The 22,701-nt window shown below is 42.7% G+C and overlaps 1 protein-coding gene across 1 annotated transcript; it reads right to left on the bottom strand.

Annotated features, from left to right (window-relative positions):
• Window positions 1–328: 328 nt before the first annotated feature.
• Window positions 329–9,257, bottom strand: LOC124544977 (cuticle protein 9.5-like). Its single transcript, XM_047123725.1, has 2 exons — window positions 9,097–9,257; window positions 329–744 (listed from the first exon to the last, which is right to left on the bottom strand). Exons 1-2 carry the CDS (start codon window positions 9,103–9,105, stop codon window positions 439–441), a joined length of 315 nt encoding a protein of 104 aa, XP_046979681.1. The 5' UTR covers window positions 9,106–9,257; the 3' UTR covers window positions 329–438.
• Between the last annotated feature and the right edge of the window lie 13,444 nt (window positions 9,258–22,701).

Genomic DNA, 22,701 nt, shown 5'->3' with positions numbered 1-22,701 from the left:
GGATGACAGCATGAAAATCTCAGTTCTCATCCGATGGACATTCACACACTGTTATAGAGACACGACACTTCTCCGTAAATTTGTGGCGCAGTTTATATATAATTTTTGTGGGTGTGAGGACTTAGACACATACAGATGTGCACAAAATACCAGTGCATTTTTTCATGTTTGGATGCGCAAAGAAAAATTTGGTTATAGCCCTTTATACAAATTGTTGACTTTAAAATGTTCGCCTACTTTACTGTTAGAATACGTGATTCAGAAATAATTACATAAAAAAGTGTGTGTTTTGGGAAATGGAACATGAATTAAATAAAAATTCCGTCAGTTTGATGGCATTGACACAACTTTATTCACGCAAACAGGACAAGTCCCTCAAGAGAGACAAAACTGCAGAAGACGTCGTAGAACTGATCAGCTGATGGGCCATGCGGGAGCTCAGACGGTTGCGTAGTACGGGTAGGCTCCGCCCACAGAGGGAACGACGGCACTCGGGTAGACGCCGGAGTAGACTCCAGGGGTGTAGACGCTGGGTACGATTCCGGAGGAGTAGACGTGCGGGGTGACGACGCCCTGGTAAACTGCGGGTACGACGCGGCCGCCCACCACCTGCTGGGGCTGCGACTGCACTACGGCCTGGTACTGCTGCGGCTGCTGCTGGATGGCGCTAGTGCCGGCGGGCACCGCTGGCACAGTGGCGGCGCTGGCGGCGGCCACCGCGCACAGGATCACCACGGCGAACACCTGCGGGCCGACAAGTACACGCTGCAGTAGGCAGGTTGATGCAGCAGATTCTTCATATGTCTGGCATTTACTGCACAGTTTCAGAGTATTCACAGACGGCAGGGAACAGCCAGTCGCTATTGTAATTTAGTGCTGTGATCTGCGAGTACATCCAGACAGTGTTATTGTGTAAGAAACGGAGAGGCGGAAGTAAAAGCGCGAACTGATGCTGCTGAGCAGTCAGTAGAGCAGCAAACCCTTTTCCTGCGGGTCCCACCTACTGCATTTCTATCCCAGGAACTGCCTCAGTGGCTCGGCTGGACAGACGTGCTGAAGTCAGCTCTTATCGTAAGCAATCGGCCTTTGGTCATGGTGAGAATGCAGTGACACAGTTACATGATCCCTGCTGTAAGCATGTGATTGTTGTAATTTCCACACGTACGAAGTCATAATATTGCAGTCTTCTATATTTGGGAATACTGACCGAAGCCACCTAGTCCGTGTGATCCCGCTACGGCAAAGAAGATATAGCAAGTTAGCCGCGCCCCCACCAAATACAATTCTTAATGTAACTTCCTGGCAGATTAAAACTGTGTGCCGGACCGAGACTCGAACTCGGGATCTTTGCCTTTCGCGGGCAAGTGTTCTACCAACTGAGGTACCCAAGCACGACTCACGCCCCGTCCTCACAGCTTCACTTCTGCCGGTACCTCGTCTGCACGACTCACGCCCCGTCCTTGCAGCTTCACTTCTGCCAGTACCTCGTCTCCTACCTTAATATTATTTATACAATAAAAGGGGAAGGTACCCGGCCTCGCGGTGACGAACGAAGAGAGGCGAGCACACATCCAATAGTTCCGTAATGCTCTTGACATATTTTAATGCGGTGTTGGTCTCCTGTTCCCACCTGAAGAGAGAGTGTAGAAGAGAGATCGTAGCCTGTAGAACCATATATTCTTTGGCACAGCTGCACAGAACCTCTCATTGTCGATTACCGACCACTAATGTAAAACTGGATTTTGCCGTTTCGCCTCTCCGAAGTACCCTTGGGAGTACTATACCCATTATAGTACTTTTTCACGCAGACCATCTCCACAGCCTATGTACTACTAACATAGTCGCTAATATTCAAAGACAAAAATTAGTAACTATTGAACCTCACTTCCACATGGGATCTCCCTATTGCTAGATTCTCAATAAACCGACTCCAACACAGGTGCCCTACCATATGGTCCATAGCCATCTCAGCTTCTAGCTTTAACATTACACCAGAGAGATGCTCACCACTCGCAAAACCTAAAGGTGACGCATAGGCTTTCCGATCACAACGGTGTGTTTAATCATAAGCATCCAGTTTCGGTAGGGTGACCACTTTCAAGCCACGGATCAACACAATATGAAGTAAAAAGTTTCTTTACTTCAAATCCATAATTATTTTCAGTTGTAGCATCTGCTACGCAATTATATGTGACAACTGTAGCAAATGAAAACAAGTATGTATTTGACGCCAAGGAAACTTTCTTTAACTTGACGTTGTCTTCAGCCGCCTCCTAGAGATGTTCAGTTGATAAACACTTTTCTAAAGCTCACTTCCTTCAAACCACAGTGTGCACTCCATAATGGTGATTCCACTACGCAGAAAGTGTACGCGGAAATGTCTATGATCGGAGGACTCATTTGGTTCTGTATTAGAATTCTACACTCGAGTCTATAGTATGCAAATCATTACTAACTCCGTGGCAGATGTTGTGATATATTTCAATATCTATTTTAATATCTTCCAATTCCAATCAGTGAAAACAAAAGTATTTCCAAGGGACTATATTTTATTATGGTTGGAATACTGCCATTTACTGCTTATGTCTGCGTTTTATTCTATCCCCAGCGCGATACATATGAACATAAAATATTTTCCATATTTCCCCTTTTGTATAAAACAAACGTTGAAAATGCGTGAAAAACCAGTAAATACCTTGCAATCCTGTCAATATTGATATTATTTATCGAAGTGCACTTCGGTGTTAGGTATTTGTTTCGATACCAAAAATCTCAAGAAGGCTGGTGCTGGAACATATCCAGGATAGAAACATGGGGGACAGAAGAGTATTTTCATTTTCAATCCTGAAAGAATGAGCTAACAATTTTTGAAGCAGTTCGTCGGGATATGTGCGACATCTTTGATCGAGTGTCCGCTGGTTCCCAACATTTCTGTTACTGTCTCTCCTATGAATGAATCGAACCCTGCCATTCGTGCTACCTAGGGCTGAGCTATACTGTCATTCCACTTCATATCTCAAAACACGGTTACTCCCAAATATCTGCTTGAAACGATTGAATCTACAGGGTGTTTCAAAAATGACCGGTATATTTGAAACGGCAATAAAAACTAAACGAGCAGCGATAGAAATACACCGTTTGTTGCAATATGCTTGGGACAACAGTACATTTTCAGGCAGACAAACTTTCGAAATTACAGTAGTTACAATTTTCAGCAACAGATGGCGCTGCGGTCTGGGAAACTCTATAGTACGATATTTTCCACATATCCACCATGCGTAGCAATAATATGGCGTAGTCTCTGAGTGAAATTACCCGAAACCTTTGACAACGTGTCTGGCGGAATGGCTTCACATGCAGATGAGATGTACTGCTTCAGCTGTTCAATTGTTTCTGGATTCTGGAGGTACACCTGGTCTTTCAAGTGTCCCCACAGAAAGAAGTCACAGTGGTTCATGTCTGGCGAATAGGAAGGCCAATCCACGCCGCCTCCTGTATATTTCGGATAGCCCAAAGCAATTAAACGATCATCGAAATATTCATTCAGGAAATTAAAGACGAAATTAAAGACGTTGGCCGTGCGATGTGGCCGGGCACCATCTTGCATAAATGACGAGGTGTTCGCAGTGTCGTCTAAGGCAGTTTGTACCGCCACAAATTCACGAAGAATGTCCAGATAGCGTGATGCAGTAATCGTTTCGGATCTGAAAAATGGGCCAATGATTCCTTTGGAAGAAATGGCGGCCCAGACCAGTACTTTTTGAGGATGCAGGGACGGTGGGACTGCAACATGGGGCTTTTAGGTTCCCCATATGCGCCAGTTCTGTTTATTGACGAAGCCGTCCAGGTAAAAATAAGCTTCGTCAGTAAACCAAATGCTGCCCACATGCATATCGCCGTCATCAATTCTGTGCACTATATCGTTAGCGAATGTCTCTCGTGCAGCAATGGTAGCGGCGCTGAGGGGTTGCGGCGTTTGAATTTTGTATGGATGGAGGTGTAAACCCTGGCGCATGAGACGATACGTGGACGTTGGCGTCATTTGGACCGCAGCTGCAACACGGCGAACGGAAACCCGAGGCCGCTGTTGGATCACCTGCTGCACTAGCTGCGCGTTGCCCTCTGTGGTTGCCGTACGCGGTCGCCCTACCTTTCCAGCACGTTCATCCGTCACGTTCCCAGTCCGTTGAAATTTTTCAAACAGATCCTTTATTGTATCGCACTTCGGTCCTTTGGTTACATTAAACCTCCGTTGAAAACTTCGTCTTGTTGCAACAACACTGTGTTCTAGGCGGTGGAATTCCAACCCCAGAAAAATCCTCTGTTGTCTACAGCACACTTGCACGTTGTGAACAGCACACGCTTACAGCAGAAAGACGACGTACAGAATGGCGCACACACAGACTGCGTTGTCTTCTATATCTTTCACATCTCTTGCAGCGCCATCTGTTGTTGAAAATTGTAACTACTGTAATTTCGAAAGTTTGTCCGCTTGAAAATGTACTGTTGTCCCAACCATATTGCAACAAACGGTGTATTTCTATCGCTGCTCGTTTAGTTTTTATTGCCGTTTCAAATATACCGGTCATTTTTGAAACACCCTGTAGATATGAACCATTAATACTGCAATTAAAGGATACCACCCTCTGAAGTACTGCTAGATGGTTTGCTATCTATTTCTCCACTGAGAAGCTAGTTAGCATTCTTTGGCCGTGCTGATATTGTGCCAGTGTTCACTGAAAAAGATTAGAATTTTTGTCACACCAAAATTTTCTGGTAGAATACTGTGTTTGTTGTTTATGGAAAAGACTATAGTTGCTACTAACGTTATGCATTGAATATTTCTTTCTATGCTCATTGTAAGGCTTTACCGAAATAGTTTTGTAAAATGTGGTATGATGGTCTGTGGAGATCCTAGGGCCGTGTTTCAAATTATAATCTCACTATACTGGCAGGAAGTGTTGGATAAGTACTAGAATTCCCCTTCTAACCTACAGTGTAGATGCAACACCGACTGTAAAGAGGTCACACGCAAATGACTGTCTCACTGTTATGCTGGTGAATGTATTGAAACTGACTAGTACGTTAATAAGGGTAGATATACTAATTTTGAAATATGGTGGATTGTCATGCAAGATTTGGTAGTCATGACAAAAGATGATCAGTCACATTTGGGCCACTGAACACGATTTGTAGTACTGATACGCTGCAGGTATGTCCTTTTGCAACGTTTTAGTATGCGTCATTGGAACAGCGCTACTCAACACATTAATACATGTTTTATGCCTTACGTGATCATGGCATGCAGTACAGGGGGTTACTGGAAAGACACTGACGAGAGAGATGGCACCCTGCTTCAGGTACTGGGATCGCTTTCAGGGCGACAGCGGTTCAAACCGCCGTACAAACTTATTAATCTTTTGAACATCCCTCGTAACAGCGCTTAAGGAGAATGGCACTGTGATTCCTCTGTCCAAGTCAAGCTGTATATCCCCTTAAAGTAGCTTGGGAAGATAGCGCAAATTCCGGGGGAAGACAAGACCTCGAATAGGACTGTTCCAAATAAATCAATATAGAGTTTAAACCTGTTTTCGGATTGCGGAGTACTTTACGATTTACGTAACATGTTACTAGTTCGGACTCCACGAACATCGTATTCTTTCTGACAGTGCTTGTCTGGAGCAAGGCTTTTTATGGGAACGAAACGTGAAGCTTCAAAGTTTCGTGCTGAGGAGAACTTTACGATTTACATAATATGTCACAGTTCCATTTTGTTTAAATCACAACGGCCAAAACGTGCCTCTGATTTTGTTGGATGTGACTTGGTAAGTAAGTAAGAAAGCGCTTAAGTCCCATTTAATATCATAGACAGGATATGCAGCACATTATATGGGTTAAGACTGCTCAAACCAGAAATGAATATCAAAAAGGTAAATAATACTATTCAGAAAGTAAAAGAACTGTCCTGTTTATGAACTATACTTACACTGTATGGCCGAAGCAAAGAAAATAGCAGATTTCGCAGCCTAAGAATTGCATCCACCATAAGAGACCCAACAGAGATGGAGGAATAGATGCAAAATGTTGACGAGAAATCGAGGAAAATGTTCCTGAAGGTCAATTATTTTACCCTTAGGATCTTCTCCTGCCTGACTCCTTCCTGCAGAAGAACCATAAGGTCTATGTGGGCCTTCCTTGATGCAATAAACAATGTGTTTGCGTTCAGGCGGACCAACGAACATCCTGCTGTTTCTGAGAGTACTTGTCTAGAGCAAGGCTTTGTACGGGAACCAAATGTGCTTGGCTATGGTAACAGAGAAGGAAAAGCTACATTCTAAATATGATTATGTGGAGAGAGGTTTGTGAGAGATTATGTGGACGGATCAAATAAGAGGGGGAGGAGATTAGTATTTCACGTCCCGTCGACAACGTGGTCGTTAGAGACGGAGCACAAGCCCGGATTAGGGAAGGATTGGGGAGGAAATTGGCCGTGCCCTTTCAAAGGAACCATTCGGGCATCTGCCTGAAAAATTTAGGGAAATCACGGAAAACCTAAATGAGGATTGCTGAAGACGGGTTTGAACCGTCGTCCTTCCGAATGCAGGTCCACTGCGCTATCCCCTGCGCCACCCCGCTTGGTGGATCAATTAAGAAATGAGGACTTAATGAAGAGAATAGGTGAGGAACAAACCTATGGAAAATCCTCACCACCGGAAGGGCAAAGGACATCAGGTGGTTTGTATAGAAATATCTGTAGTTATTTTAGCGCTGGAAGGGTGAAAGAGCGGTCGCTCAGCACTATAGGACGGTCTCCCTAATGTCTGTCTCTTTCATGACTCTAGAGGATATTGTAAGCGTGATTATTATGGATGGAATTTCCCAGTGATTCATTACGGATTCACGAAAAACTACTCCTAATGAAATGATAATTAAATGAAGACCCTAGGTTGGTGACAGGCGTTGATATACATCAACGTGGACAGTTGAAAATGTGTGCCCCGACCGAGACTCGAACCCGGGACCTCCTCCTTACAGGGCAGACGCTCTATCCATCTGAACCACCGACGGCGCAGAAGATAGTGTAACTGCAGGGATTTATCCCTTACATGCTCCCTGTGAGAGAAACATTCCCAGCTTAACGTCCACACACTACATTCGTAGTGCCCCTGCCCATTACACTCTACTCGGGGCAGACAATCTTACCGAGTCCCGTAAGAGTTCGTGCAATGCGTGTGCATCTGCACAGAAGAAGGTCAATGGCCGGTTAGCCTTAACTATATGAAGATGGTATCTGTTCTTTTGGACATGACCGAAAGAACAGATACCATCTTCATATAAAAACTACTCCCGTGGAACACGGCTCACAGTAACACGAATTTTCACTTCCAGATAGTAGAAACAGGTCAATAGGAAGACACCGTCTTACTTAATTTGTAACAGTCTTTGAAACATGCCACGTCTAAGTTTGAAACCAAGCTTTGACCCTATAAAGTTTAGAAATATATAGGTAACTAGTTGAATATTTGAATGATAAAACCAGTTAGTTATAGTGGACAGCGAAGGTTCAACAAAACCAAAAGTAACTTCTCGTGTACTCCAAAGAAATTTAATAGCTCCTTAGGCGTTTTCAGTATAAATTATTTTTCAGTTAGTGTTAGCAACATTGTCACATTTTTCGCTTACAATTATCGAGCCAACTGGAAAGTATCACCTCTGAACTACTCTGGTAAACAAAGGTTGACGTAAATAAAATGTCTTTGAAACCAGAGAGGAAGAAACCGATAGTAATTTATTGTATGTCAACGATAAATATATAGAGGCTGGCATACCGATTAAATGTGAAGGTGTCTGACTATGAACCAGTATGAACTGGTACCAATACACAAAATCGGTAGTAGGCCAGGCGAATAGAAAGTTTTGTTGTAACTATCCTGCTATAATCCTGAAACGCGTGTATAGTTTATATGAAACTATAGTGCACTTCCTGTTGAGGGTGATAAAAAAATTTAATGTAGTACTCGTGAGACCCAGTCCGGTGATTAGAGAAATTGGTATCTAAGATTTTGTGCAACAGTTTGATGCCTCCATTACACCTCTTACGTATTGGAGGACTCGCAGAGATGCATTCCGAGAGTCACTTTCCGTCGTTTCATACGTGATTACGTTGCAAGAGGACGTCACTAATATTACTCTGAGGTCCTTCACCCCACACCTACCTTGCAATGTATAGTAACTGACGCTGTATATATGTAGATGTAAGAGTACCCTTAATGGGGGAGGACTAGAATATGAAACGTCCTGCCGGCCGCTGTGGACGAGTGGCTGTAGGCGCTTTAGTCCGGAACCGCGCTGCTGCTACGGTCGCAGGTTCGAATCCTGCCTCGGGCATGGATGTCTGTGATGTCCTTAGGTTAGTTAGGTTGAAGTAGTTGTAAGTTCTAGGGGACTGATGACCTCAGATGTTAAGTCCCATAGTGCTTAGAACGATTTGAATGTTTTGAAACGTCCTGTCAATTTGCAGAAGAGTGCTTCGCCGGGACTTGAACCAAGAAGCCTGCCTTTTCCGGTCAATGTTCCTACCGTGCCACCCAGTTACGAATCAGTGCCCTGTGTGTGACTGTGATTTACAGGCGCTCAACGGCGAGGTTGGCTTAGTACCAACCCCCATAACTCCATTTCCACAAGGAGTTCTTTCCTATTTTCCACACCTCAAAGACGCCATCTTGCCTACCTCGCTGCACTTGAACTCTTAGAAGACATTTAGTGCTGAAATAGATTAGCTACAGCCCAGGGGTTGTTTCTGAAGTAAGAGTGTCGCTGACTAGGGTAAGAAAGCGTATGTACATACTAAAACCCGGTAAGTACGGTTCGGTCATGGATGTGGTATCTACTTAGATTTGAAACCCCTGACAAAAAGTAGTTTAAGGTGAAAGCCAATATTAGGATAATTGGAAGATGGATGAGCCTAAAAGTTAAAAAAAAAGGAACGGGAGAAGGTTTTTCCACAGAAAGAGTTCTGTAGGAAGGACTGCCTCGACAAAACGATAGAGGTTCCCTAAGGCGAAGGGTAGTAGCAGAAAACCGTCGTATACTTACGGCGTTCATGTTGGCTAGCTGAGGATGGACGACGTCGGGGTGTATGCAGAAGTCTGGTGGAGCACCAAGTGTGTCTTCCTTTGGAGGCGTCTGCTCTTTTATACTCGTTCGGCCGCTGATACTCGCATCGAAGGTAGTTCTGATTTGTCGCCCAGCGGAGACCCCCGTTGGGCGTAGATTGGAGGGGGGGGGGGGGGGGGGGAGCGGACAGGCTGCTACCATGATGCGGTTTGCCTCCCACCCTCCCCTCTGCGCTGAGCGGAACCAGTTCTGGTGTTATCGCACAACGGCCCTAGTGGCTAGCGACAAGTTCTGTGCGGCAAGACTTAAAAACGCCATATGTTCCGCTGTCGCGACGCCAGAAGAAAAAGAAGACGATCAAGAGTGAGGTGACAGAGAGGAATGAAAAGTAGCGCATACACAGTACCTGTTTGAAATCTGTAACAGCGATAAAGAAACATCTTGTCTGAACTTCATATTCTCTAAAGCATTCTGCTTATTAGTCGACCTAAATTGATTAGTTCTTTAATTACACACTCTTCTTCCACTCTGTTGAATGTTGTGTCCAATTTATACGTCGTTAGCTCATTGTTTCTTCATACATCACAGGGATAAACGAATTTTTTCTGTAATAATATTGTTGTCCGACAGAGTCCTTTCATTATGCTCAAAATTCGAGCTGATTGTATTCTTCTTTTGTCAATCCAGCATACATTTGTGCATGCTAATGTAGTGTTAAATGTTCCTTTCTAAGATGTCAGCTATGTACTGTCCCTTCTCATTACAACTATAAATAGTTATATTGTGGCACAAAGCATTTGAAACTTTTAATTTGTTACTAATGTCGCTTAATCTGCGTAGCAATTATCAAACCCTAACAGCTTAAAGCGTGATACCTACTCTATTGAAAGTTCGTCTACTATTTTTTGTGATTCGTTTAAAGATCATTAGTTGATTTTACTCAAAGTCTAAGATGACAGTTCTTACCTATTTAAGACATGAATTTCAAACTGAAGAACGTATTTGCTTATCGATAAAAGTACTATATTGGTTCAATTGGTTCAAATGGCTCTGCGCACTATGGGACTTAACTTCTAAGGTCATCAATCCCCTAGAACTTAGAACTACTTAAACCTAACTAACCTAAGGACATCACACACATCCATGCCCGAACTATATAGGCGTGTGTGTGTGTGTGTGTGTGTGTGTGTGTGTGTGTGTGTGTGTGTGTATGCGTTTGTGTGTGCGTGTGCGTACGTGTGTGTGTATGAGCGAGTCCTGGTATAAATCTGACAATTTGGTTACCTTCACATTTTCAGTGTGTGACAATGTTTTCCAGATATATTTGAGTAAAGTTAGTACAAGGTAACCATAGAAAAATAGAAAGAGAAATGTTAATCAAGTGTTACGTCACTGCTTGTTATAGCAACATAATAACTGTAAATATTAAGATAAAATTATTTATGTTCTTCGGTGCATAGAGGAACATTCACAATTACGTACTTCTCAATTGAAAAAAAAAATTGCAAACTGCTATTGCTTTCGGACATTGCATTGGATGGTGTCATTGAATTTCTGTATTGTTTCAGTCGAGAAACACTTCATTTCAAGCCGACGATGTTCACTCGCATTGGAAGCGATAAGCGAGGAATGATAAAATCGGGTGTGAATACAGCCGTTCACAGGTTCAGTTGCTTTCAAAGGTATCACATCGGACACTATTACATATTCTGGAAGTTTTGAAGACGATCCTCGCTTAGTGCTAAGATTACTATCTATGTTTATAATAAGTAATTGTAACGAAATCCATTCAGCCTGGCGAACAACATCATTGTAGTGTCCCTATACAACTGGAATCTTTCACAACTTTCAATCAGCTATTTAGGTACAGCGATTTAATGTGCAACAATAACACAAATATAGTGACATGGAGAGCATAAGCCAGACTAAGAATCATGAGAATAACATAGTGCAACACGTCAAGAACCAAGTTGAATCATGCTACAGGCAAAGATATTGCAAAGAAGAATCAGATGTTTCGTCACTGGCTTATTTAGTCACAGCAGGATCGTGCCACAAACTCGAAACAACAGGAAATCACTACGAGAATGGCAGTGTGTATTGTGGAGAATCTACACCTTGAAATTTATAATCAATAAAATTTCTATTTCCACTATAAAATATCTCAAGCTGTCATTGTAATTAAAGTAATGAATCTGAGATAAAAGCGGAGATGTGTTGAAGGCCTTCGACAATCCGCACATGGAACTTTAAGGATGGATAAGACCAGGGAACGTCATGTGCCTTCCACCATATATGGCTGCTTGTGGAGTACATCTATAGACGCAGGGGTAAATGCTCTGTGGCAATGTTCAGGTTTCACAGGTAGGAGTGGTTCTTCCTCCTGAAACCTGAACAAATTAGACCGTCAACAGCGTTTGCGAATACAAGAGCTCAAATCATATGTCCTCATACACTGCTTATTACATCATCAGTCAGAAGTCCATACCATCGCCAAAAGATAAGGGATGCTCACTAAAATATCGGGTTTAGCTATGCCAAACGAAGTAAAGATAATATTAGGAAGTGTGCCAGTAGCAAATGTTGAAGACAAGTGCCTGTTCAAAGAAAAATATTCAAGTATTGGGACAAATGAGTGTCTGTGTGTAAATAAAATTAAGAAAGTTAAAGTGGGGAATAAATTATAGCCGTCTTCTTTTGTTTAATTACCAGAGAGTATTGTGCAGCATTATTTATTTGCCTCAAGTCACATATCTGGAGATAAGTGTTCGCAGAACAGAAAATCCACTAAACTAGCGTCACTGAGGTAAGTTAACTTAACGTGTTGAGATACCCATTAGGTTCTATATAAATTATCCTAACATTCTGGTCCCCTTCTAGCATCGGTTTACCATCGAATATGTGAGCAATGAAGCGTTCTAAGCTACCATTTCCGAGAATTGTCTCCAAACAGAAAACCATAACTGCACGTGTTCGTCACCGTAGTCTATCGATTGAAAATTTGTACTGTGCCTTTATCGTTTCGAGTATTGTGACATTTTTGGAGACCGAAACCTTATCGTTAGGAAAGAACAAGTATTCTGCAAAAAGTCGTCTCCTTAAATTCAGTTCCCGTGCTTCTTTAATGATATGATAAATATCACAGATAGCAGGTCCGTTTCATGCATTGGATGGTGTCATTGAATTTCTGTATTGTTTCACTCGAGAAACACTTCATTTCAAGCCGACGATGTTCACTTGCATTGGAAGCGATAAGCGAGGAATGATAAAATCGGGTGTGAGTACAGCCGTTCACAGGTTGACTTTTGGAAGGCATTCCACAGTCCAACATTGTCGCCAAGCGAACAGAATACGAGCTTACGAAACATCGCATTGCAACTACATTCAAGACTTTCCACGAAATAGCAGTCACACGTCGATCTAAACTGGGTGACACGGTCATATGGAAAAGAAGAGTTATATAAAATATGCTGGATGAAATCGTGAACTCTACAACACTGTTTGCGTGTGTGGTTATTATTTATAGAGAAGGGAGACCTACACAGGTTTTATGCAGGGCCTTGCGTTTGCGCTAAACATAAATGAGTAAGTATAGCCTACTGTGCAAGAAGTTGCGGGAAAGACAACTACTCTTCCATTACAAGATCGGAGGCCAAACAATGCATGCGTTAACGGCCGTAACTATATCTAGGTGAGCGCTTCTGTACGGCTCTAAAGTACCGCATAACCAAGTACCAGCTAGTTCCATTTGAAATGTAATTCGTCTAAGTAAATACGTTGTTTGAGTATTATTCATTAGTCGGAATCGCATACCAGGTAGGATTACTGAAAGAGAGAAGATCCGAAGAGCAGAATTTTTATTTTTATTTTTATTTTTTGTTTTTCTTGGCTGTTTAGTAAGTGCGACACCTTGACACAGATGCACATGGAACTCCTGTATCAGACATTAGCGGAGACCAGTTTTGGACGATGGAGATAAGAATTCCTGCCAAAATCGTGTTTCAAGTAACCGTAATGGCGCTAAAACAAAAGTAATCAGAGGATTTACTGACGCTCAGCAGCAGTCGTTCTTCCTACCCACAGATAAAGGAATGTAACAGAAATAGCCGAGATGGTATTGGTAGCAGAAGTACACCCCAGCACATACCGTGAGGGAGCTTTCTAAGTACAGAAATGGAGGTTCCACGTCCACTCTATTACATGAGGCTACTATTTTTGAAGGTCGACAGAGTATTCCCGCACGTTCAGATATCACGTTTACTGTCTCTAGCATAACACTGTCTTTTGTTTGTTTTATTTTTTTACAACAATGTCTATCTGATCACATCCTTAAAGCAGATATACACTGCTAGCCATTAAAATCGCTACACCAAGAAGAAATGCAGATGATAAATGGGTATTCATTGGGCAAATGTATTTTCACGCAATTTGGGTGCATAGATCCTGAGAAATCACTACCCAGAACAACCACCTCTGGCCGTAATAACGGCCTTGATACGCCTGGGCATTGAGTCAAACGGAGCGTGGATGGCGTGTACAGGTACAGCTGCCCATGCAGCTACAACACGATACCACAGTTCATCAAGAGTAGTGACTGGCGTATTGTAACGAGCCAGTTGCTCGGCCACCATTGACCAGACATTTTCAATTGGTGAGAGATCTGGAGAATGTGCTGACCAGGGCAGCAGTCGAACGTTTTCTGTGTCCAGAATGACCCGTACAGGACCTGCAACATGCACTCGTACATTATCCTGCTGAAATGTAGGGTTTCGCAGGGATCGAATGAAGGGTAGAGTCACGGGTCGTAACACATCTGAAAGTTAACGTCCACTGTTCAGAGTGCCGTCAATGCGAATAAGAGCTGTCCGAGACCTGTAACCAATGGCACCCCATACCATAACGCCGGGTGATACGCGAGTATGGCGATGACGAATAAACGCTTCCAATGTGCGTTCACCGCGATGTTGCCAAACACGGATGCGACCATCATGATGCTCTAAACAGAACCTGGATTCATCCGAAAAAAATGACGTTTTTCCATTCGTGCACCCAGGTTCGTCGTTGAGTATACCATCGTAGGCGCTCCTGTCTGTGATGGAGCGTAAAGGGTAACCGCACCCATGTTGCTGCAAACGTCGTCGAACTGTTCGTGCAGATGGTTGTTGTCTTGCAAACGTCCCCATCTGTTGACTCAGGGATCGAGACGTGGCTGCACGATCCGTTACAGCCGCGCGGATAAGATGCCTGTCATCTCGACTGATAGTGATACGAGGTCGTTGGGATCGAACACAGCGTTCTGTATTACCCGCCGGAACCCACCGATTCCATATTCTGCTCATATGGATCTCGACCAACGCGAGTAGCAATGTCGCGATACAATAAAGCGCAATCGCGATAGGCTACAATCCGACCATTATCAAAGTCGGAAACGTGATGGTACGCATTTCTCCTCCTTACACGAGGCATCACAACATCGTTTCACCAGGCAACGCCGGTCAACTGCTGTTTGTGTATGAGAAATCGGTTGGAAACTTTCCTCATGTCAGCACGTTGTAGGTGTCGCCACCAGCGCCAACCTTGTGTGAATGCTCTGAAAAGCTAATCATTTGCATATCTCAGCATCTTCTTCCTGTCGGTTAAGTTTCGCGTCTGTAGCACGTCATCTTCGTGGTGTAGGAATTTTAATGGCGAGTAGTGTACAAGAGTGAGTCAGCTATCGTGAACGCCAGGATACGGCATATCATTTTAATTTTCTCGCCTACGCGTATCTAGAAGCGGCAGCCGATACATAGTGTTCCTCGATCAATGATTAGTGATCTGTAGTCATACCAAGACGGCAGATGTGATACGTGTGTGTAACCGACTATAAAAACGTTACTATTGCGAGCCGAAGGACTGTTCAAATGGCTCTGAGCTCTGTGGGACTTATTATCTGAGGTCAACAGTACCCTAGAACTAAGAACTACTTAAACCTAACCAACCTAAGGACATCACACTCATCCATGCCCGAGATAGGATTCGAACCTGCGACCGTAGCAGTCGCGCGGTTCCGGACTGAAGCGCCTAGAACCGTTCGGCCACAACGGCCAGCCCGGATGACTGTCTGGAGAGCACGTTCATAGGGAAATTCGCCCTGTATGTGATTAGAACTGCATTTCATAGAAACTTTTGTTCATTTGGATTCAGCAAAGGACAAACAAGGAGCGTCCTGACCACCCTGGCTGTTCAGTGATGGCACAGTGTTTCCCCGTCGAGGAGACTTCACTGTCCCAGGAGATATGGATCTTGTGGACTGCAGCAAGTCAAGGAACCAAATAAATTTATTCTACCACGTTCAGCCACTCGTTAAATGCTAACAATAATTCTATACTGTAGCCTTTTAACGCTTCTCCGGACGATGGGATAAGTGCTTATCTTCACAACTGGACTTTGTTGAAAAGCAAAATAAGGTTCAGGCTGATACACGGGGCTTCAGCTTCTCTATCCCAGTTTGCGACTTTGTTATTGACTCACTCTCATACTAACTGTTACGTATCGCAAATGATAAAGGTTTAAATTTCATAATAATGTTATTTACATAGTCATTGTTTAGCTTTGATATAAATAAATAATTACTGCAAATACAATTTTCACCAGCCTGATTACTGTGTAATTAACATGTTTATGGTTAGTAAGGGGTGTAAGACACCACGTTCTGTCGTGTTCTGCTCACGAATATCGCGTGGGAAAAAAGAACACCTAATCATTTTCATTCCAACTTTTGTTTGTATAATTTTGTCCAGATAGTCAATCTTCCATAGGGAAGACTAGGGGGACAACAAGAAATTTTATCCATCGGTGGTCGAAGTTGTTGATTCAAATTTCGTGGGAGTAGAATTCGTCGCACTGAAACAAGCACTTATTTTAATGATTGCCATATGCGTGACACAGCGGGGCGCCTCTCTTTGAACACCCTTGATGTCGTCTGCAACCATATGTGGTAACAACTTCATATTACTCAGCAGCAGTCTAGAAGGGGTCGAACAAAACTTTGTGTAAGGAATTTTTTTATTGTTCTGTCAATGACGAACAGTTTTTGGTCTGTCTTCAGTACGACATTTTCTGTATGATCGTTCCAATTTAAGTTCTTCCGAAATCTAATCCCTAGATATTTAGTTTAATTAAGCGCGTTACTCAGATATATTATCTCGAAATATTGTGATTCGTTCGATATTACGTTACATTATTCGGCTGTAAACGACATCAGCTTCAAAAACTCGAAAGTGAATTTTGAATATACAGGGCCGCCTGTTATGCAAAACAACAGTTCTTTACAAATGTTCATACAATCTTTCAGAACTTTCCCGTAATGATCAGTGTATAGTTTTATTAATTTTCAAACAACTTGCGTTAATTGAGCCAGGTAAAATTTTCATCTACCGCCGAAATTTCGGCGGTCGCTGTAAATTTTACCTGGCTCAATTACCGTAAGTTGTTTGAAAATTGTATACGCCAGGAGAGACTCAGGTCTCACAGTTTTATTAAGTTCTATAAAATGGAGACTTGTTGTAAGCATAATTAAGCCAATAAAACTGGGACTAAATATAGTGTCATGTCTTGGAAATAAATATTCTTTGTGATTACTCACAATTTTGAACAAGATGCATGTTTTTGAAGCAAGTTACACTTTTGAAATGCAAAAACACGATGCTCTTGTTGCTGCTATGTGTCTTTTTTATGTTTACCTGTTTTTCCTGCATAGTTCCTTTAATGTGGTAAATAAATTACACTTCTATTACATTTTGTGTATGGACTCTTTCTTGTATTGTAAGCTACTGGTATAGGCTGGGGCCCAATTTTAATATTTTTAAAATCTACACTTATTTTATTTTGATAGTTGTGATTATTCTTTGGATATGAAATGTACTACATGAGCCATTATTTCTTAACGCTGTGAGGCTTTCCAGATATTGCTTGGATGGATAGTCCGAAATGGAAGACTTGAATACTCACGTAGAAGCAAATCGAAACTAAGAGGGTTAAATGATGGTAGATGAGTAATGGAAACAGTGAAGCCTCTCTGTCGTTTCTAGGTCCCCGGTTTAAATACACACAATACAATACAACACACAATACAATGGAAACAGACATTTGTTGGTGGGGAGAGTAACATGTTTGACTGATGATTTTCCGATGATCACAATTTTGATGGTCGCTAATCTCTGAAATAACTCACTGAAGATCAGTGCAACCGAAACTAGCTCCACAACCAAAACTATTGGCCTGGAGTTGGGCTCGTCGTCTTCTGTTAGGCAACCTGGCGGACGAAGCTGTAACGCGGGAGGGCATAAGCCCCAGGATTCAGCACCTGCGTTCTGAGATCTCTCTGTGCTGGGTTATTCTATGGTGTCGTGCAAGATCTTTTTTTGCGTAATTCGCTACACTTTAAAGAAAAGCTTTTTAAAATTGAATTAAAAACAACCTTAACCACAATATAACATTTTTGGTGATGAACTGCCTTAAAACGAAACCGCAGTTAATCTGAGAGACATGTTCAGATTGTTTGCTAAACCATTTATGGTGTTGTCGTCTTCCGTCCATGCACTGCCTTAATGCAGCTCTTCACGTTAGTCGACCCTCTCAAACTATTGCAGTTTACAACAATTTGAGCTATGTGCACCATATATAGCGGGTTTCAAATTGTTTGAGGATCCTACATTGATAATTCATGGCCGAGTTCACGATTCCAGTTTTACTGTTCTCTTAGCACCATATTACGCATGCATTTTCAAGTAGTCGTGTGTACGTCGGTGTGACGCAGTGAGTCGCATTGAGTGGGAACAGAGCTACGGGAGATTAAAAGTAAGATATATCTAATGATAAGTAAGGTGTCGAAATATGATGAGAGGAAAAATGTTAGAGATTCAAGAGAAAAAGTTGTGAACAAGAATTTATTAATAAAATTTCACTCGAATCTTATAAGTTCATACTAGTTCAGATGTTCCATGCTAGGAGGCTTACTTATCTGATAGAAAAGAATACACACTATTATGGCGAGCAAAATATATAAGAAATAACTTCGCGAGCGAAAGCTATCTCCCAAAAAGGAAGGATAAAATGAAGTCCATTGCGCTTTGCGACCTTGCGAGGAAATCTGTGCAATCTGTGCGACAATAAACACTGTATTTCCAATTTAGAGATGCATTCCATGATCTTTGTGTTGTGTCTAGACAAGACAGCCTAGACACAATGAGAGGAAGCCGAAAGGCACGCGCTTAAACCCACGCAGGCTGGCGTGAGGTCTGAAACAGTATACGTAATGAACGCTATAAAGAAAAGTACGTAACTTCTGGAATACTTAACTTTAATCCATAATTGTATAACATCGCTCTTGACGATACATGCTTCATATAATAAATATCAATTGAATACGGCGCCTTGCTAGGTCGTAGCAATTGACTTAGCTGAAGGCTATGCTAACTATCTTCTCGGCAAATGAGAGAGTCTTCCTCAGTGTAGCATCGCTAGCAAAGTCGGCTGTACAACTGGGGCGAGTGCCAGTAAGTCTCTCTAGACCTGCCGTGTGGTGGCGCTCGGTCTGCTATCACTGACAGTGGCGACACGCGGGTCCGACGTATACTACCGGACCGCGGCCGATTTAAAGGCTACCACCTAGCAAGTGTGGTGTCTGGCGGTGACACCACACTATGGTCGCCAGAAAACTTCAGCAGTATTTGCTAGGCAGTTGACTAATAATACACCTCGTACATAGAGTACGGATATAGTGTCTAACATACCTCAGAGAGGATGTATAGTGTAAATATTACATCTCTAACCACTTTATAAATATGAGTAAAGATTTAAACATCTAATCCCGTAATGTGATGACCACTTCTACAAAATTTGATATATATAATACTGGAATGGTGTTTTATGGTTTTGCACTGTGTTTGTGACAGTGCAATTTCAATCATTCTTATGCTACTATATAGTTTTCTATACCTTACAACACTCAAAACGCTAATTTTGAGAGAATCAAGCCAGGAAAAATACGTCCAGTAAACATAGGCTCCTAAAAGTCTAGCTTAAGAGCTGTGAGCATATCCTCATGCGCGCTGCTGTGCAGCACATCTCTTCTGTTGAAAGCTCTTTGCAATTACGAGCGACCAACAGATCGCAGTAAACAAATGGATAAACAAATGAAAAGGCACTATTCTGTTACAGTGAAACAGCGGAGATTTTAATGTAATCTATATGCTACTGCGTAGAACCTGCACTCGTAAGTCGTCGCTAAAGGAGACGCTGAAAGCGGTCTCCATTAGCCGTAAGGTACATTTGCGTGCGACGTCTTTGCGAGTCAAACACTCTACGAAAACCAAGTTTCTCAAGGATGCGCTGACGGGCATTAATGATGTTTCCTGTAGTGTTTGAACATCACAACAAAAAAACCTATGGATTAAGATTGGGGAATCTGGACGGACTTCCCCGACCACTTCGCACTGCTCTGTAAGCGTCTGCGTGAGGCTTTCTCTTATATTTAGGAGAAAATGTTCTGGTACTCCATTGTGCATGAAGCGCTTCACCAGCCGTTGTTGGAGTAGCACTGCCTCTACCAGACAGGAAGTCGTCTCAAAGGAACCTGTATGGTAGAAGGTAAGCAGAAGAGATATGTTTGATAGTAGCTTAGCTCAACAAAACATCACAGCATTTTAGAGCCCGCTTTTACTGAAATTTTCGTCTTTTTGCACTGATTATTATGCTATTACACCATTGGCCACTAAAATTGCTACACCACAAAGATGACGTGCTACAGACGCGAAATTTAACCGACAGGAAGAAGATTCTGTGATACGCAAAGGATTAGCTTTTCAGGGCATTCACACATGGTTGGCGCCGGTGGAAACACCTACAACGTGCTGACATGAGGAAAGTTTCCAACCGACTTCTCATACACAAACAGCACTTGACCGGCGTTGCCTGGTGAAACGTTGTTGTGATGCTTCGTGTAAGGAGGAGAAATGCGTACCATCACGTTTCCGACTTTGATAAAGGTCGGATTGTAGCTTATCGCGATTGTGGTTTATCGTATCGCGACATTGCTGCTCGCGTTGGTCGAGATCCAATGACTGTTAGCAGAATATGGAATCGGTGGGTTCAGGAGGGTAATACGGAACGCCGTGCTGGATCCCAACGGCCTCGTATCACTGGCAGTCGAGATGACAGGCGTCTTATCCGCATGGCTGTAACGGATCGTGCAGCCACGTCTCGATCCCTGAGTCAACAGATGGGGACGTTTGCAAGACAAAAGCCGTCTGCACAAGCAGTTCGACGAAGTTTGCAGCAGCATGGACTATCAGCTCGGGGACCATAGCTGCGTTTACCCTTGACGCTGCATCACAGACAGGAGCGCCTGCGATGGTGTACTCAACGACGATCCTTGGTGGACGAATGGCAAAACGGCATTTTTTCGGATCAATCCAGATTCTGTTTACAGTATCATGATGGTCTCATCCGTGTTTGGCGACATCGTGGTTGACGCACATTGGAAGCGTTTATTCGTCCTCGCCATACTGGCGTATCACCCGGCATGATGGTATGGGGTGCTATTGGTTACACGTCTCGGTCACCTCTTGTTACCCTTAACGGCACTATGAACAGTGGACGTTACATTTAAGATGTGTTATGACCAGTGGCTCTACCCTTCATTCGATTACTGCGAAGCCCTACATTTCAGTAGGATAATTCACGACCGCATGTTGCAGGTCCTGTACGGGCCTTTCTGGCTACAGAAACTGTTCGACTGTTACCCTGGCCAGCACATTCTCCAGATATCTCACCAATTGAAAACGTCTGGTCAATGGTGGCCGAGCAACTGGCTCGTCACAATACGCCAGACGCTACTCTTGATGAACTGTGGTTTCGTGTTGAAGCTGCATGGGCAGCTGTATCTGTACACGTCATCCAAGCTCTGTTTGACGCAATGGCCCGGCGCATCAAGGCCGTGATTACGGCCAGAGTTGGTTGTTCTGGGTACTAATGTCTCAGGATCTATGCACCCACCCAAATTGCGTCAAAATATAATGACATGTCAGTTCTATTGTGCTATATTTGTCCAATGAACACCCGTTTGTCATCTGCATTTCTTCTTGGTGTAGCAATTTTAATGGCCAATAGTGTATATAGGCTTACTTGCAGTTTCTCATCTGTATAATATCCGTGTACATATATTTATAGACGGCAGTCACCGCACGCCCTCCTTCCATACACTGGACGTCTCGTAGCTTGTACTGTCAGGCAATATGACTGTTATTATATTGGTGACAAATACGCATAAGCGTGTCAGTTTCCTGGCGCAGTATGTTCTTAGGTAACACTCGAGAGATGCATCGTCCGTTGGTTGACATAGACCTACAAGAACATATTTTAATCGCTCGAGTGTTGGCAGTTCATCGAGACTTTAAGAACAACATATTTTAGTCGGTCAAATGTTGCCAGCTCATCGTGACTTTAACACAGCCTGGACATGACATTCATTACTGATGATGGTTTTATTAATTGAAGAAGGCTGATAACTTTGAGTAGCCGCGCTGTTACTTTGCGGCGTTCTGTAATAGCTTCCTAAACGATATGACGTAGCATTGCAGACACAAGAAAATGCAAATTTGAAGTTGAAAAAACGGTTGTGTGGGTCTCTGATCAACTTCAGCGAGTACAACTATCGCTAACAATTGAGCATTTTCATTCGATTCTATATTTTAAATGTTTTAACATCTATTTGGAAACATCTGTGTTACACTGTATGAATCGTCAGTCAATTACCTATCTGTTATTACTTTTATGATGTTAATTTCACTTACCGACTCGTTCCATGACCAAGTAAATTTGCTCTTTAGTTGGGTTCTACGGAAGTAGACGCGGAAAATAGAAAAATAAATTACTCCAGCAGCGACAGAGTAGCGCTGCTGCAAGGTGGTAGCAGACAGAGCGGGGCAGAGCGGCACGCGAGTTGGTGCCATTCTTCATGATTTACTGCTTCCTAAAACACATCCTGATAAAAATAATATCACGAGACACTAATTTTGGAACGTTCCATCAAATGGAGACCTTTCAAAGGTAATTTAGCTTGTAACGGGGCACAAACCGTTGCTTTCCCTTTACGCTACGCGCCGCATGAAACGTTCGATAAATCTGTTGAGCAATATTGGGTTTGGCGGACCCATCTACGCACTGCGTAAAGGAGACTGCAGTGCGCTCGAAAACTCTTATGAGAAATAGTCTGCGTACATAGGGTGTAAACAATAACAATTTACTACAGTAGTGTAGGGAAAGTTGAGAAGAACCATTTTATATGGAAATCAGAGAACAAAGTTAGGTAACTGATTATCATAATTTTCATACGATCTCCTCAGTCCTGACAATTGATACTTGTGAATGAAAAGTTTGGGTTGGTGGTCAGAGGGTTGTTCTGTGAAAATGTAAGTCCAGAACACTAAATTAAAAAAAAAAACAATGATTAAGACTCAGATACTCTTTTTATACTATTAATGGTATTTCCTTGGTTTCTTTGTAGGGATTTATTTATAAACAGACAAGTGAAATGAGTAA

The sequence above is a fragment of the Schistocerca americana genome, chromosome 8 (assembly GCF_021461395.2).
Source record: "Schistocerca americana isolate TAMUIC-IGC-003095 chromosome 8, iqSchAmer2.1, whole genome shotgun sequence".
Classification (NCBI taxonomy): Eukaryota; Metazoa; Arthropoda; class Insecta; order Orthoptera; family Acrididae; genus Schistocerca; species Schistocerca americana.
This window is presented reverse-complemented; position numbering and strand designations above follow the sequence as displayed.